The following is a 17,025-nucleotide window of genomic DNA, read 5'->3' on the forward strand; positions in this document are numbered from 1 at the left end:
ATCTGGAGCGGTATCTCATGTGCATTGGCTTGAACGAGTTACCGTACCTCCAAACCAGTTCACTGTGACTGATGATGAGATGAAACAACTCACAGAACAAATTGATCCACTTGAAGGTCCCCGGGAAAATCTTGGAGTAAATGTACTTAAAGATGTCCTTTCTTTTGTGGAAAACCTAAGAATGTAAATTGACATTTAACAGTGTCACTGTTACTTGTTTGAAGTGTTTTACATGGCATGTGTCATATTCTGATCGGTATCTCCCCTCTACTTTCCTGACTCATTTATAGTTTATGTAAGGGCTAGTCATATCCCTGAGATAAAAAAAAAAAAAAAAAAACACTAAATCACATTAATAAACAACTTTTTATTGTAATTGTGATGTAAATTTCATTAATTTGTAGTATAATCTGAATACTTTCAGATGTGGATTCTTATCAGATATCCCAAGACAGAGCAGAACTGGAGAAAGGGACAAAACTTAGCAACCCCTACAAACATCAAAAAGCTGTAGTAGAACTGTATGATGAAATGTCCATTGTATAACTTTAGATAATCGAAGTGCACACATCCAACAGGCTGAAGGGCTTAATGTGAGTGCTCAACCACGTAAATACCTAAAACTAAGAAGAAATTTGGCACACCACAGCTCCAAAAGTATTATGTTCTCATCAAAGGTGACATTCCGAGCCTACAAGCTCTTCATTAGACAATGAACACATACATAGTTCAGGTTTTATATATAGCACAAACCTGAATGACATGATCACCCACATGATCCAAAAAAGGGCAATCAGGAAATCACCTCACATAAAGGCAATAAACAAACCTAAAAGTGAATACAACCACTAACTACAAATTCTGAACCTAAGCCTATATAAAAAAAATAGCTGTAAAGTATACATAAATTATAGAATCAAATTTACATTTGATTCTATCTTGATGTTGATTGTTTTCTTAACATCAGGCATTTTATTTAATGATTTTTGTGAGAGATAAAGTATTGTTCTTTTATGTATATTTTGCAAGTATTTTTTTTTTTTTAATATGTTGAGGTTCAGCATTTGTAGTTAATGGTTGTTTTCACTTTTATGTTTATTGCCTTTATCTGATTGCCATTCGGTTTGGGGGGCGGGGGGTCATGTGGGTGATCATGTCACTCTAGTTTGATGTATGTGATCATTGTCTGATGAAGAGCTTGTAGGCTTGAAATGTCACTTTTGGTGAGAATATAAATATTTTTCTACTCTTAGAGCAGTGGTGTGCCAATTTAGCTCTTCATGTTTCATAATAAAACTTTAAAACATGAAAATATTTAAAACTATTACATCAGTAACAGCCAACACAATTTTTCTACATCACTCCAAAAGTGGGGGATTGCAAAATACCACTTTCCATGTTTTCTCTGAAGAGTTCATAGCTGGGATGGATTGGTAGCCTCAAGACAATGCTGCAGGTATTTGCCTCTGGAAAAATTTTAGGGGCCTCATTCTCTTGAGGGTGTAAGAACTCCAATTTGGGTTCCACTGGGAACCCTAGCCTCGGAATAGCAGTAGATCCTGACACAAATCCAAGAATCTTGTCTAAGGTGAGGGGATATGCAGTTCCTTCTAGTAAAAATGAACAGGAAAAAAAAAAGTTAATGACCATTTTGCAGATACAGAATACCAGTAAAGTAGTTGTCACAGTTTATTGTACTTCATGTTCTTCCAAACCCATATAAGTATCCTCATCCCAGATAACAATAAAGTATAGTTGAATGTACTAAAAATACTTAAAAACAAGCAAGTACTTTTGTAGTAAATTCATTTTTTTGTGCTAAATAAGATTATATTTTATATAGACACTAATTAAAGGTGTATTTCTACTTGCACTTGAAAAAGTATATTAAGTAGCACTAATACTCAAATTCATTTTTAGTGCATTGAAATAAAGTATCCTATCACAAAAATATACAGAGGACTTTTATTTGTGTACTTCTAAAGTTTGATTTCATTACATTAAAAATTAGTTCAATCTTAGTAGATTTTTATATAGTAATCCTAAATTAAACTTTTAATAAATATAAGTACATTTTCCCAACTGTACCACATAAGTACACTTAATATAAATTGATTTTAAGTGTAGTCAGATAAAGTAAACCAAATATACAAGTGTTTTATAAGTGTATTAGTTAAAGGTGTGCTATGGTTCAGTATATATTTAAAAGTGTATGAAAGATTTGTTCAAGTGGCAACTAAATACATTTTAATACAGGGATAATATGTTAAAAGCACACATGAGCTATGGGATTTCATCAAACATATATACATTTTTATTTAATTTATCTTAAAAAAATATGATAGATAGATAGATAGACAGACAGACAGACAGACAGACAGACAGACAGACAGATAGATAGATAGATAGATAGATAGATAGATAGATAGATAGACAGACAGACAGAGAGAGAGAGAGAGAGAGAGAGAGATCCAACATAGCTTCAGTTTGATCTCATACCTTCCACTTCTATGAGCCAGTCCCTCCAGAAACAGATTGTTCTACTCTCCACTACTCTCCTGTTGCTGCCAACTGGAGAAAGTTCTGCTTTAAACAAAGCAGATATGTCTTCGGCCAAAAGTGGCTTCTCCTCATACATAAATACTTCTTTAAAGAGCTGAGGATGCTTTTGCATCAAATGTAAAAGCCCAAGACACTCCAGGCCCTCTTTAAATCTAGATAAGCAAAACATGTACCAAATGTGAAACAATGACAAAATAGTACTGGTAATTTGTCAGGTGAAAATATCTGTACATTCTTATACTCACTGTTCCAAGGAATCCCTCAACCTGTTCTCGATGAAAAACTTGGTAGCTGATTCCACTAAGTTGTCTCTGTCTTCTAGCGTCTGGATGTGCCATAGAGACCCCAGCATACTTAATTGGTCAGACGCCTCCATTATAGCACACTGTGCTTCATTTACATTCTGTGCCAACTGGATCTAAATTGACAATGAATTTAACACAAAATTAGCCATTAAATACAAGAAACAAAATACTTATATAAAACATTTAAATATTTAATGCACACACAAACCCTTAAGTAAGAGCTTTTTAAGGTTAAGGTTAACAATTTAAACATTCTAAGATATTACCACTATCGCCAAATTACAGTTACTAACAAAGCAACAGCTGGCATAAATGAAAATGTGCAATATATAAACTAACCTTGGTCATCTTTGCTCTGAAGTCATAGTCAGCAATCTCTTGAAGGTCTGGTACTGGGGGCTGAAGGTTGCACACCTGACAGAACAGTCTTTCTGAAAAAAAATTTGGCTCCACACCACCATGTATCAGGCACACAGCTATCATCCGTCCAACTATTTTGTACATTCCATTGTACAGTGCTGTAACACATGGGAAAAGCATTATTATGTCTATAAACAATGCTTAGAAAATGTGTGGTGCTTCTTAAAAAATTAATCACTTTTTTCATAGGGGACTATGTTTTAATTTTAATAATTAAAGATGATTTTTATAAAGACCTAATGACATTCAATGTGAAAGTGTGCAGAATTACAGAAAATTATAAAGGAGGCAAACTATTTTTCCAAAATGCTTAATGTAAACACACACACACACAAATTAGGCAGGAGGTTACCTTTGGAATTGCAGGCAAGTGTTTTTTTCCAGTCCTCTCCATCAAATATTTCGCATGAGTGGATTTCCCTCATCAGCAAAGTTAAAAATTCTCTCGTTGGTCCACCCTCATCAGCGGCTCCCTCACCAATCCCATCAGCATCTCTGAACACAACATCTAGTTTTGCCTCAGGGTTAAAACGTTGGCGTCGGAAGGCTCTGATGCCACTGTCTAGGATGTTGCATCGTGTTACATTGATTTGGTTGGAAATGGGTGCAGCTGTAAAATCCACTTTGTTTGACATTGTATTTAACAATGATTTCAGGTCAACACTGAAAAAAATAAATAAAAGAGAATGTTACTCCGTCTTTTGATCCAACTACAGTATAAATACATGTCTAACAACATCAATTGACTTACTCATACTCATCTTCATCTGAGATATAAATATCTGTGTCTGGACTGAGTAAAGAAAATGCCACTGAAACTTCTGGAGAGGAGGCCACGGCTGGAGCTGGAGCAGCAGAGGAGGCCACGGCTGGAGCTGAGAAGGAGGCCACGGCTGGAGATGAGAAGGAGGCCACGGCTGGAGCTGGAGCTGGAGAGGAGGCCACGGCTGGAGCTGGAGCTGGAGAGGAGGCCACGGCTGGAGCTGGAGCTGGAGAGGAGGCCACGGCTGGAGCTGGAGCTGGAGAGGAGGCCACGGCTGGAGCTGGAGCTGGAGAGGAGGCCACGGCTGGAGCTGGAGCTGAGAAGGAGGCCACGGCTGGAGCTGGAGCTGGAGAGGAGGCCACGGCTGGAGCTGGAGCTGAGAAGGAGGCCACGGCTGGAGCTGGAGCTGGAGAGGAGGCCACGGCTGGAGCTGGAGCTGAGAAGGAGGCCACGGCTGGAGCTGAGAAGGAGGCCACGGCTGGAGATGAGAAGGAGGCCACGGCTGGAGCTGGAGAGGAGTTCACTTGTGCAAGTGCATAAGTACTCTGTAAAATTGAACAACTGTGATCTTTCATTTGAATGTACTATTGCACTATTTGTAGCACTTTTGTTTATACATAATATAAAGGAAGCAATAAAATATTAGGCTGTCCAAAAAACGAAGACTGATATGAAATAGATCAAACAATAGGAACACAGTTTCTACATAATACTGCAGACACAAAGAGGCCTTTTGAATATTAGATTAGATTACCTTCTCTTGTACATAAAGTGCCGATCTTCCTAGCTGCCCACTAGCAATTATGGCTGCTGGGGTTTTTGACTCCAGACTCAAACGTGAAACCTGCCTCTGTGCATCAACCCTGCATAATTCAAACTCTCTCCCTTGAAGCTGTGGAAACGTGCTTCTGAGAATTTCTGCAAACTGTGTCTCACTCTGCTCTCTCTGTACAACAAGTCTCTGACTGGCAATGGCATCTATTGGTCAACAATGTGAAATGCTGTTAGTTTAATTTGTTTACAATCAACATGACAATTTCATGAATAGCATTATAAGCAAAGGACTTACCTCTCAAAGAAGATAACCGATCAATACCAGTGCGGAGAAGAGTTACTTTAAATGTACATGTCACATTTCTCCTCCGCGTCCTTCTGGGACGAGCAGGACCATGCAACGGCTGTTCGTTGCGGAACATCTCAAACCTTTCAGAGAACATTTAAACATAACTCTACTACGAAATTTAAACATATTTGCTATAACCTAATTAATGATCTGAGATAAAGTAAGTTTGATACTTATTGTTTGTTATTATAATGTCATGATTTAAGTTGTCGAATTAAATCATCCAATTAATTTATAGGGCTAATAAATAGATTTTATTTAAAGATTTTACAGATAGATAGATAGATAGATAGATAGATAGATAGATAGATAGATAGATAGATAGATAGGCAGACAGACATTCCCTACCTGTCCACAAGACTTTGTTCTCCAAGCTCTGCTGGTGATGCTTCAAGTAAACTGTCAAGTTGGGCATTTATGCGATCCCTAATCCCACTGAGACGTCTTCTAAAATTATTAGGTACACCAGACATCTTTGTTGTTCTCTGATAAAGAGATTAATAATGACCTAACAATCTAAAAAACGCGCCAGACACTACATCCGGTGCTGTCTTAAAATCATAAATGAATCAGACGTTTGAACGAATCGATTTAATAAATGATTCAGTGACATGCTGCCACCTACTGGCGGTTTCAGTTTCATTTTATAAATTGAGTCATTTAAATTGTTTAATATTTCTATATTCAAAACTTCATATTTTAAACATTAATCTCATAACATCGTTATTATGCATGAAGTCTGTAAATATTCCTTAATGCAACAAAAAAAGTTAAGTGCATGGCAAAGATGAAATGTTGATGCTAAGTTAAAATCTAAATGTTTTGGCTTTAAAATATGGAATACATTTAATAAAGTTTGAAAAAGGGGATTATAAAGGTTAAAAAACTAATCTTTAAGGAGTCAAATATCGCCCTATAATTATATATATATATATATATATATATATATATATATATATATATATATATATATATATATATATATATATATATATATATATATATATATATATATATATATAGTACAGACCAAAGGTTTGGACACACCTTCTCATTCAAAGAGTTTTCTTTATTTTCATGACTATGAAAATTGTAGATTCACACTGAAGGCATCAAAACTATGAATTAACACATGTGGAATTATATATAGAATTATATACATAACAAAAAAGTGTGAAACAACTGAAAATATGTCATGTTCTAGGTTCTTCAAAGTAGCCCCCTTTTGCTTTGATTACTGCTTTGCACACTCTTGGCATTCTCTTGATGAGCTTCAAGAGGTAGTCACCTGAAATGGTCTTCCACAGTCTTGAAGGAGTTCCCAGAGAGATGCTTAGCACTTGTTGGTGCTTTTGCCTTCTGTCTGCGGTCCAGCTCACCCCTAAACCATCTCGATTGGGTTCAGGTCCGGTGACTGTGGAGGACAGGTCATCTGGAGCAGCACCCCATCACTCTCCTTCTTGCTCAAATAGCCCTTGATGCCTTCAGTCTGACTCTACAGTTTACATAGTCATGAAAATAAAGAAAACTCTTTGAATATATATATATATATATATATATATATATATATATATATATATATAAAGGAATGTAAGCATAGACGCCTTAAGACCTTAATGTTACCTTTTAAAAACTAATTGCAAACGTTTACGCAAAGTGTATTAAATATAATCTACAAATCATGCAATACTGTACAACTAATTAAGAAAGGTTTTGAGAGATAGGCTAATCAGTCCAATGAGAGACAAGTACTAATCATTCTAATTGTTTATTAAATAATTCTTTCTTTTCACTAATTAATGTTTATGTTTTTATTAAACACATTAATAATGCTTATATTTTAGCATGTGCAATTTCACAAAGTATTTATAATGTGGCCAAAATTGCTTAATATTCAAGAAGGACATATAGAAATATGAAATAAATGTAATGTTATTATAGATTACAAAGAGATTTATAATGAAATACATCCAAAAGGTCATTATATATATATATATATATATATATATATATATATATATATATATATATATATATATATATATATTCCAACACAGATTATAAATATATTTTGGAATATATTACAAGAAATTTATTATTTAACTGTTGTAATAATTTCCAAATTTACACTCATTTGTGTCATGTAATAACAATATTCATTATATGTATATATGTATATATATATATATATATGTGTGTGTGTGTGTGTGTGTGTATTTGTTTTTCTATTCTGGTGGGGACTTAAACCTGAATACACACAGACTCATGGGGACTCGTGTCACGGAGGGGACCTAAATTGACCTAAAAATGCAGAAAGTTTCCTGTGAGGGTTAGGTTTAGGGGTAGGGTTGGTGTAGGGCGATAGAAAATACGGTCTGTACAGTATAAAAACCATTACACCTATGGAGAGTCCCCACAAGGATAGCTGACCAGACGTGTGTGTGTGTGTGTAAGTGCTTTATTGTAAAAATTCAGGTATCTACTTTTGAGTATGATTTCAGTTTATCATATGTTATTATGTTTTAAAAAGGAAGAAAAAGTACCCTCAAAAGATATTTTATCATATAGCCAAATTGTGTTAAATGAGAAAAGCAAAGAATGAGAAAACAGAATCAAAATGTAGCTTTAAAAATGTATATTTAATTTAGGTTTACACATGCTATGCTTTGTTTCAGAAGTTGCATCTGAATCAACATATATTTACAGACTAAAACAGTTTGGTTATCAGCATTCTTCAAAATATCTTCCTATGTTCCTCAAACGCAATAAAGACATAAGGTTTGAAACAACATTGGGTTGAGTAAATGTAAATAAACAGAATTTCTATTTTTGTAAAACTATGGCCAACTATTTATTAAATTGAAATGATATCCTACTCAAAATATAATATAATAATAAAATAATAATATTACTTCCTTATTAATTTAACTGTTGAATAAAATCATTTCCACATTTTCACTTCATGAGACTTCATGAGACAAAAGCTTATTCAGGGGCATTTATCCCCTATATGTACAATTGTAAGGGCTCTTCTTGCCATCTTCGCGCTCTTGCAAACTGGATGCTCTGACTTGCCGTAGAGTCCTCGTAGCCATGAGAGGTGTGTCCATGTAGATGAGCGAATAAATTTGCATCTTAAGTGGCGTGTCGCGTTAACTTAACGTCGGTCGGCGTGTGGCGTTATTTTAACGCCTGGTGGCGTCTGGCGTTAACTTATCACGTAACGGCGCTTATTTAACGCCTGGCGGCGTTATGAAAACGGCGTTTTAAAATGAATACGGCGTTGAAAAGCACGCGTATTCTGACCCATTTGGCTTTCCATAGTTTTGACCGTCGCTCCGCGTTCAAGAAATGACAAATTCAATACAACGCGAGGCACCCCGTGGCCCTTTAAAAAAATTAAAATAAAGTAACCAAAATCGACTTGGTTATCTTTCCGGAGGAGCATACCCGTCCATCAGTTCAAATGTGACTGTGCCAGAATAAGAGGCGGGGTGAATTCGACATAAACAACAGTACAGTTGATTTCTAAATAATTAAAATAATGTGCGCTCGCTCTGCTATCAATTCAGTCCCGCATGAAATCATTCGGTCTGCACCAGAAATACGTAGCATCACATATGCGCGATTCAACCACACCCATTTTATTGCGAATGTACCACTGCAGCGCAGACCTCCACCGCCCAAACGCGGGATGAACAGCACTTCACACTGGAACACACTCGAGTTTAGGCCGCAAAGCTAATGTGATAAATAGATCTCAATCTAAACCTTTGTTTAAAATGACAAATAAAGGACTTGGAGAAAACAGTGACATTTTACAGAACTCCCCCTACGCGCTGCTCAGTGGCTATGAATGCGCTCCTGCGCGGAGTCGCAGTGTTGCCAGATTGCGCAGTAAGAGTCGAAAAAATACGGAGCTGAGAAAGGAGAACAAACTATAAAAATGACAGAGGGCGAGGCTCCAACAGTAGGTCGGGGTATTTGGAAGTGCCGTTGATTAGTCACTGTCTCAGTGTGTGTTTATATTACAGTTTTGCTACCAATTTAATTAAGGTATAATTACTCACTAGGTATCCTTTAGTTACTTTTTTTCAAATAGTTAATAGCTTCTTCCATTCTTACCTGGTAATAACACTCATTATAAAAACTTACTATTGGGTTTTGGAGGCCAAGCACCAGCCATAAAATAAATATTCTACTTTCTCTCTCAATTCAATTCAGCTGTATTGTCATGACTGTGGTAAGACAGTAACAGAAACAGTGAGCAAGTTTTACAGGCAAATATATATATATATATATATATATATATATATATATATATATATATATATATATACCGGAGACACACTCCTAATTACACCTGCCATAATTACAAACTGAGGGGAGGGGCAGACAGATTATACTACTGTACACTTGCTGATTGGCCCTTATTAAAATGTATGACAGACTGGATTGTCTATATGCTGTTCTGCTGATGAATATCAAACAGTGATTAATTTGTTTCATTTATATCTACTCTGCACCATTAAACTGCCCCACACATTATGGCCAGCAAAATATGGTCAGCATGTATACCCTCCTCCCAAAATATAATAGACCATAATGGGGGACATAGCAACACCCACTGGACTGTAGCCTGCTCACATTATGCCAGAAATAAAAACGATAGCTAAAATGTATACATTTTCACTTATCACATATGCATTTTCTGTTCTTCTTGAACACATTTAATGATACATTTATTTTCAGTATTTTTCCAAAACATTTCTAAAAATACCCTACATCTATTATTATCGTGATAAGTTCACAGACACTTTTTCAAATTACTTAGAGCTGTAATTAAAATTCCCCTGTAAGGGTAATGCAATGCACACTTTTTCTCTAGAGACATAAGCTGCCACCCACCGGAGACACACTCCTAATTACACCTGCCATAATTACAAGTTGAGGGGAGGGGCAGACAGATTATACTACTGTACACTTGCTGATTGGCCCTTATTAAAATGTATGACAGCCTGGATTGTCTATATGCTGTTCTGCTGATGAATATCAAACAGTGATTAATTTGTTTCATTTATATATACTCTGCACCATTAAACTGCCCCACACATTATGGCCAGCAAAATATGGTCAGCATGTATACCCTCCTCCCAAAATGTAGTGATGGTACATTCCACCTGCCCTACTCCCCATAAGGGACTGTACTGTAGTATAACTGTGGATGGGTTGCCCAGCAACACCATTTTCACAGACCCATGCAAGCAGTATGTGGTTGGATGGACATGAACTGTTCTGCATTAATCCTCCAGACATATATCCATAGCTACTTAGGTAACTGTGTCTTATCCAGTCTATGATGTAGTTTTAAACATATTTCTGCCAACAGATGAGATGGGCAGAATGAATGGACGGGTGAAGAAGATGAGGAGTGTAGTGTGATCACACTCCTCTCCACATGGCCTAAACAGGGCTCAGATTCACAGACACCAGAGAAAGTGAAGGGTTCACATTCTGGTGTCAGAACGATCAGATTTTGGTGCAAAAACCCCGAATCTAAAATAAATAGAGTTTGTGCTTTCCATTTGTCAACCTCTAGAGTGCGCTATTGCTCCTTCTAACAGCATGTTGAGGAAAATAAAACAAGAAAAAAACAATTGCTGTCCAAAATGTGCCATTATTTGAACTACTGCCACAATATAAATCAGCGAATGTGTTAAATAAGTAAATATGTAAATGCTTAGGAAATATTAATTAACCGTTTATTTCCAGCAATGGAAAAAAAAAATACACAGTATTGTCTGAAACGTTAGAAAGATGTTGTTTAACCCGTAATCCAAACAAAACTTGAAGTGAAAAGCAGTGATTAACCTAATGTTCTGCTGCAAGCTCCTTCTAATGTTTAACCCTGTTGTGTGTTTAATCAAACAATGTCCAGTAGTGTAAAGGTCACACAAAGACAGATGTTTCATATTTAAAGTAACTTTTAAATAAAGAAAAAAAATTTTATCTAGACCTGTGCATACTCATAATTTATGCAACACATATGTTTTTTCTTGGAAAGGAGCTTTCTTTGACAATTCTTCTCTGACTATAGAGAATACTGCATCTCTCAAAAACAATTATTTATTTTAATTTATTTATTATTATTTTTTATAGTTTAAATGTTTTACAAAACACAAAAACAAAAAAGAAAACAACGAAATAAAACAGCAAAAAAAAAAAAAAAAAAAAAAAAAACTCTCTCCACAAGGCAAGATATTAAATAATCACATATCATTGTCTGTGTTTAGAGGACACCAATTTTGTTTTTGCCAATTCCAATAATCTGTTCCAATTCTCCTCTGTGTAAGTGCACCCAAGATCAGACTCCCACCTTGTTTTGTTTGTATATCTGGCATAAGCCGGTAAGTTGTCATTTATGGTTTTATACACTGTAGATATTAAACCTTTAATTCTATTACATTTGGAGTTGAAAATGAATTTTTCAAGTAAAGATTCCTCGGGTCTGTGTGGAAAATTATCTTTAGTTTGACTCTTGATCCAGCTTCTAATTTGTAAATATTTGAAAAAGATACTTTTATCTATATCATAAATTTCTAACATTTGACTGAAACTTAAAAAGACATTATTAGTATAAAGGTCACTAACAATTTTTACTCCTTTTCTCACCCAGTTTTGTAAAATTCCATCCGCTAAGGCTGCTGGGATATTGGGATTGTTCGTGAGAGTAGCAAGCATTTACCAATAATTTTGTGTTTTGTCCAACTGATACGTGTAATTGCTGCCAGGCGTTAAATGTAGCAGAAATTATTGGGTTTTGAGTGATTGTTTTTAGTTTCTTTTTAGATTCCAAAAATGGTACGATTGTTAATGGATTGTCCTGTAATTCATGTTGTTCGATTGACATCCATTTTACTTCATCTGCTCTGCAGTGAAACCACATCCACAGAGCGCGACGTTGTGCAGCCAAATAATACAATTTAAATTTTGGGAGATTCAAGCCACCTTTGGAATAAGGTGCCTGTAATGTAAGGAGTTTGACTCTCTGTGTTTTGTTGTGCCACAGGAAGGAACTAAGTGATTTATCTAATTCCTTAAAAAAAGGATATAGGAACCTTCAGTGGTATACACTGGAATAAATAAATAAATTTGGGTAATAGATTCATTTTTATTGTATTAATCCTGCCAATCAGTGATAAAGGGAGGTCCATCCATCTCAGTAACTCCTTTTTAGATTTAGTAAGCAAAGAGGCGTAATTTTCTTCATATATTTCTTCACAGGTGCTACAGATATTGATTCCCAGTTATTTGAAGCCCTGACGACAGCCACGCGATAAGGAGAAGGCGCTCGACAGAACCCGATTTGTTAGGATCTGCGATCTGGGGGCGTCGATGAAACACAGAAAATTTTCACCAAAATTCATGGCCCTCATGGTCTCAAGAAGAAAGTTTGGTTCTATCCTGTCGAACGCCTTCTCTGCGTCCATAGAGACGATCACAGCAGGGTGGTCATGTTTTTTTGTGTGCTCTATAATATGAAATAGTCGCCTAACATTATCTGCACCTTGTCTTTCTTGATAAAACCCGTTTGGTCTGTATTAATAATTTTTGGAAATACTTTCTCTAAGCGTTGTGCAATAATTTTCGATAAAATTTTATAATCAGAGTTAAGGAGGCTGAGGGGTCTCAAAAACAATTATATTCCATTCTTTCAATTTCTATATAAAGGCCATTCATTCTTATATGGATCCAGTTATATACTACACATAAATAACTTTAAAAAATCTATATATAATGTGAACCAACTACTGAAAAACAGAACGTCTTAATTCACTCAGAACGAAAACTCAAAATCCCAGGCTGCTATTGACGTCATTATTCTTCGACACTGACGACAGTAGAACGCGACAGATTGAGCAAGATTCATCAAACACTTTTGGGTTGCTGTTTCTTTTATATCACAACCAGATAGCATTATCAAAGTACTACAATACTGATGGAAGTGAGGCCGTAAACTATTGTTTTCTAGTCCTCAGTCAGCTAAGACGGAAACCCAAGCCGCCTCTTCTGAGCTCTGCTACATTCTATGCAACGTTACATCTCGCAGTGAAATACTGCCGTGGATCATAACCATGACTTTGAGCATGGACATCAGCGTTTCTTTTCTCAAGTGCGAACTCGCCTCTACTATCGACCAGGCGGTAAGATGCGCCGTCGAAACGGTTTTAAAAGAAACGGCACGAGTTGTTGGCACAAAGCTGTCCGCCGCTCGAAACGCAGCGGCAGAGTCGCACCGAGAGAACCAGAGCTTGCGCGAGAGACTGGAGATCTCCGAGAGCGAGCTCAAAGCAGTGCGCTACTACATGACCGCGGCTGAAAAGAACATCAAACAGTGTTTACTTCTCAACAGAAACCAGCCCGGGTCAAATATCGTGCGCCCGAACGCACAAGACGCACTTTTTGTGATTCCATCACGCGCTGCGGACGGAAGCCCCACATTACAGGCGCAAAGCAGAGATTCCTCCCGCAAGAGCTTCCGAAACTCACCGGGAAGAATCCACAAACCCAAAAATCTCCCTAGTGTTGGCCTCTGTCTCCCCACGGTGCAGTCAGACTGGCCTCGGGAGTGCGTCAACCGCAGACAGGCAAGAGGAGGGTCCTCAGGAGGCAACAGTTCAGCACACGCGAGTGACCCCACGACCTCCCAGACTCTTGTGGAAAACAGTCCTGCTCTCTTCAAACCAGAAGATCAGCCAGAGGGCCCGTTTTACATCACGAATGAGGGTGAAAAAGGTTAAATGTTTTTATCTTTATCATTTGCAAGTCGAATACTGCCAAACAAGTGTCACCACAGATGGCCTTAGATGTTTATCGATTTAGCAAACTCTGACATAATAGTAAGAGAACATTTTATCTGAAAAGGAACAGTTTTAGATAAAATCTTTAAATATATATGTTTTGAAAATATGCAATATGATGCAGATATTATTTATATGGAATTCTGATAACTTGCACTATAAATTATTGGGACTTTTATTACAATAAAAAACAGTATACAACAATATAACAGACTACTAGCATATAAATATCATTTGTCACTCAATCATATTATGACCAAATCTCTGAAGTTTTAAATGTGGAAGACAAAACATAATTGCATGCATTGAAGATTGACATATACAAATAAACATTTTTCAAAATCCTCAAAGAGTTTTTGAAATGATTAAAAATAAAATAAAAAAAGGATGTATGGTTAATCAAGCAAACATAAGCTGCTTCATTCCAGTAAATGTTTATTTTAAAATATAACTAACAATTAGAAAATTATACTTAGTTTTTATTTCTTCAAAAACCATGAGATTTCAAAGCAAAACAATAAAGAGTGCCACAACCTAAAGGGGGCCTTTTTTAATAATAATAATTCATTACATTTACATTTATATAGCGCTTTTCTAGGCACTCAAAGCGCTTTACATAGACAGGGGTTATCTCCTCATCCACCACTAGTTTGCAGCATCCACCTGGATGATGCGACGGCAGCCATATTGCGCCAGAACGCCCACCACATACCAGATTATTGGTGGAGAGGAGACAGATGCCATTTCACATGCTAAAAATATATGAACACAAGCTTTTCCTTGTTTTACAGACAACAGTTCTGTAGTAACAGACAGTGAGAGGAGACATGAAGAACCAGAAAATCCAGACCCCTCCGCAAACCCACCAGAGGATCCATCTGACATGACAAAGTTTGAGTTTGAAATGAGCACGCCAGCTGGGAATGTTGATGAGCTGGAGCTGATACAGGTGATGGAGGACTCTGATGAAGTCAAACAGAGCACCATTAAAATTGAAGACGATCCTGATTCCCTCACATTAGAGCCTCCTTCATCAACTCTAGCTGTAGCATCTTCATCCAACTCCATGCAAGAGTTGGCACAAATCTCTTCGCCTTCGATGCGGGAGAGTGATGGTGATGCTTTGCTGGCCTTGGCTGCACCTGTTAGTAGTGACTCCAGGTTCAGCAGGACTATCGAGAGCCCTGATAAAGTGCACCGCTGTAACATTTGTGGCCGGGGGTTCAGACGTTTCTACTGCTTGAAAACGCACCAGCGCATACACACTGGAGAGCGCCCGTATCCTTGCAGATATTGCGAGAAGCGATTCCGCCATTTGGACAGCTTACACAAGCACCAGCGCATTCACACAGGAGAGAGACCGTACCGCTGTGCTGAGTGTGGATGCTGCTTCAGAGAACTCGGTCAGCTCAAAAAGCACAGACTCAAACACTCACCCACATTTGTTCCTGTGGCCAATCCCACCTTCCCTCTCCTCCCAGCTGGACCCTCCTATGTCTGGCCACATCTCAACACACAGTCTTTAGATTCAGTCTAGGCATGTGACGGTATTTTCAAAGTATGGTAATTGTGGAGATTGGTACGGTATTATGTGCTGGGATTCAATGAAGTTACAAAAACAGGTTGAAAAGATAAACAAACTTGTCCTTTTAAATCATCTCAAATCAGGGACATTAAAAATAAAAAAACGACAAGAAAATTATAAAATAAACTTGTTTCAAACTGATTAAAGTACAAACTACACAACTATAACGGACAATAACAAGGAAGTAAACGATTTTTAACCATTATCCAGATATTTTTTCTGGGCTTGAGTGTTTTAGTCCAGATTAAAATGTCCAGGTGTAAACAAATGCGTATTATATAATGCTTAGTATTAAATACTCAATATTTGTTGTTGTTTTTATAAACACCATAGCAAAATCTGAATGGTTGTTTTGAAAGCTTTTAAATACTGTTTGACTTTCTTCAGTTCAGAAATAGGAATTTTCATAGCACTACTTTGTGTACAGGGGTAACCACTGTATTAACCACTGTATTTCTGTAAGTGCCACATACTGTAAGAGCATGAATTTGCATTTCCATTTGGCCTGTTTGCTGTTGTTTTTTTACTTTAGATCAAAGTGAAAATCGGATTTATTTCATATGCAGTATACATGTCATGCAGTGTCAAATTTTAACTGGTTGATGGAAAATAAGCTAATGTGCAGTCTAAAAGTTTTTACAATTCAGAAAACAAGGTACCCAGAATTATTCACTATATTTTGAAGTGCGTATGATTAGAATACTGTATGGTCCTTACCACGATGTACCGTGTTACCAAATACCAGCGCATATCTAATTCAGTAAAAGGCCTAGAGAAGAGAAGACATCTGAGAAGACATTTTATGAGAATATGCTGTGCACAAAACACACCACAGATAAAGTTTGTTCAGTAACAGTTTGGTCCAAAAACAATTGGAGGTATATTGGAAGATATATATTTGCCTGACTGTGTAAACAGTTTGTCCATTACACACAAACAAAATTTATTTAGAATCATATGTACAAAATACATCATCCACAGTGCAGCATAACCATAACTATAATGAGTGGTTTTCATGCATAAAAACAACAATGCAAGTGTTAAAGTGCAAAGCATTTAAATTGGTTCCAGCTATTATTAAACTTTCACAATATGGCATTTATCTGGTCTTGAGACTTGATTTTACTTGCTCTGATCATCACACCAAAATGTGCATCCTGCACAAATCAGAACTGAAACTTATTATTTTTGTACTTGGTATAAATGCAGCACTTTAGAGATTTTAAGTGCATCAGTATAAATTATAGCCTAACAAATAAAGGCAGAAAGTACCACACCAATGCCCATGTTAAGATTTTATACACTGCTCCTTTTTTGCATTTTAAGTGAGCCTGCATAGTGTACTTTATGCAACCTAAATATAAGAAATAGGTATGAGAGGTACTTGGTTTAATAGCAGATCAAGT

General features: G+C 36.6%; 3 protein-coding genes across 5 annotated transcripts in view; 1 reads left to right on the forward strand and 2 right to left on the reverse strand.

Annotated features, from left to right (window-relative positions):
• Positions 1-13,855, reverse strand: part of gnb2 (guanine nucleotide binding protein (G protein), beta polypeptide 2) — a 27,498-nt gene extending 13,643 nt beyond the window's left edge. Inside the window, exon 1 of one of the 2 annotated variants that reach the window (XM_059550406.1) lies at positions 13,724-13,855. The gene's annotated coding sequence lies outside the window, so the exon portion shown is untranslated. Of the gene's footprint in view, positions 1-8,479; positions 8,852-13,723 lie in introns of those variants that run through there. The other variant, XM_059550404.1, reaches the window with a different exon arrangement.
• On the reverse strand, positions 353-5,959 carry LOC132141138 (uncharacterized). Of its 2 annotated transcripts, none has more exons than XM_059550402.1 (8): positions 5,120-5,959; positions 4,805-5,028; positions 4,039-4,595; positions 3,640-3,950; positions 3,207-3,298; positions 2,808-2,980; positions 2,500-2,714; positions 353-1,610 (listed from the first exon to the last, which is right to left on the reverse strand). In XM_059550402.1, the coding sequence occupies exons 1-8, from the start codon at positions 5,265-5,267 to the stop codon at positions 1,354-1,356; spliced, it is 1,977 nt and encodes a 658-aa protein (XP_059406385.1). In that variant the 5' UTR covers positions 5,268-5,959; the 3' UTR covers positions 353-1,353. The 2 variants fall into 2 exon arrangements, with proteins under 2 accessions (XP_059406385.1, XP_059406384.1); XM_059550401.1 differs by having other exon boundaries at positions 3,207-3,385.
• LOC132141139 (zinc finger and SCAN domain-containing protein 5B) lies at positions 13,053-16,576 on the forward strand. Its single transcript, XM_059550403.1, has 2 exons — positions 13,053-13,960; positions 14,826-16,576. Exons 1-2 carry the CDS (start codon positions 13,309-13,311, stop codon positions 15,569-15,571), a joined length of 1,398 nt encoding a protein of 465 aa, XP_059406386.1. The 5' UTR covers positions 13,053-13,308; the 3' UTR covers positions 15,572-16,576.
• Positions 16,577-17,025: the final 449 nt, after the last annotated feature.

The sequence above is a fragment of the Carassius carassius genome, chromosome 5 (genome assembly GCF_963082965.1).
Source record: "Carassius carassius chromosome 5, fCarCar2.1, whole genome shotgun sequence".
In the NCBI taxonomy this organism is placed as follows: Eukaryota; Metazoa; Chordata; class Actinopteri; order Cypriniformes; family Cyprinidae; genus Carassius; species Carassius carassius.

Excerpts from the sequence above, each read along its gene's own strand:
- LOC132141138 (XM_059550401.1), bottom strand. The coding sequence starts at position 5,267 with ATGTTCTCTGAAAGGTTTGAGATGTTCCGCAACGAACAGCCGTTGCAT. Across the intron at positions 2,981-3,206 it reads TCAGAGCAAAGATGACCAAG|ATCCAGTTGGCACAGAATGT; the intron begins GTTAGTTTATAT and ends TTGTCAATTTAG. Across the intron at positions 1,611-2,499 it reads CTGGCTCATAGAAGTGGAAG|AAGGAACTGCATATCCCCTC; the intron begins GTATGAGATCAA and ends CATTTTTACTAG.
- LOC132141139 (XM_059550403.1), top strand. The coding sequence starts at position 13,309 with ATGACTTTGAGCATGGACATCAGCGTTTCTTTTCTCAAGTGCGAACTC. Across the intron at positions 13,961-14,825 it reads GTTTTACATCACGAATGAGG|ACAACAGTTCTGTAGTAACA; the intron begins GTGAAAAAGGTT and ends CTTGTTTTACAG.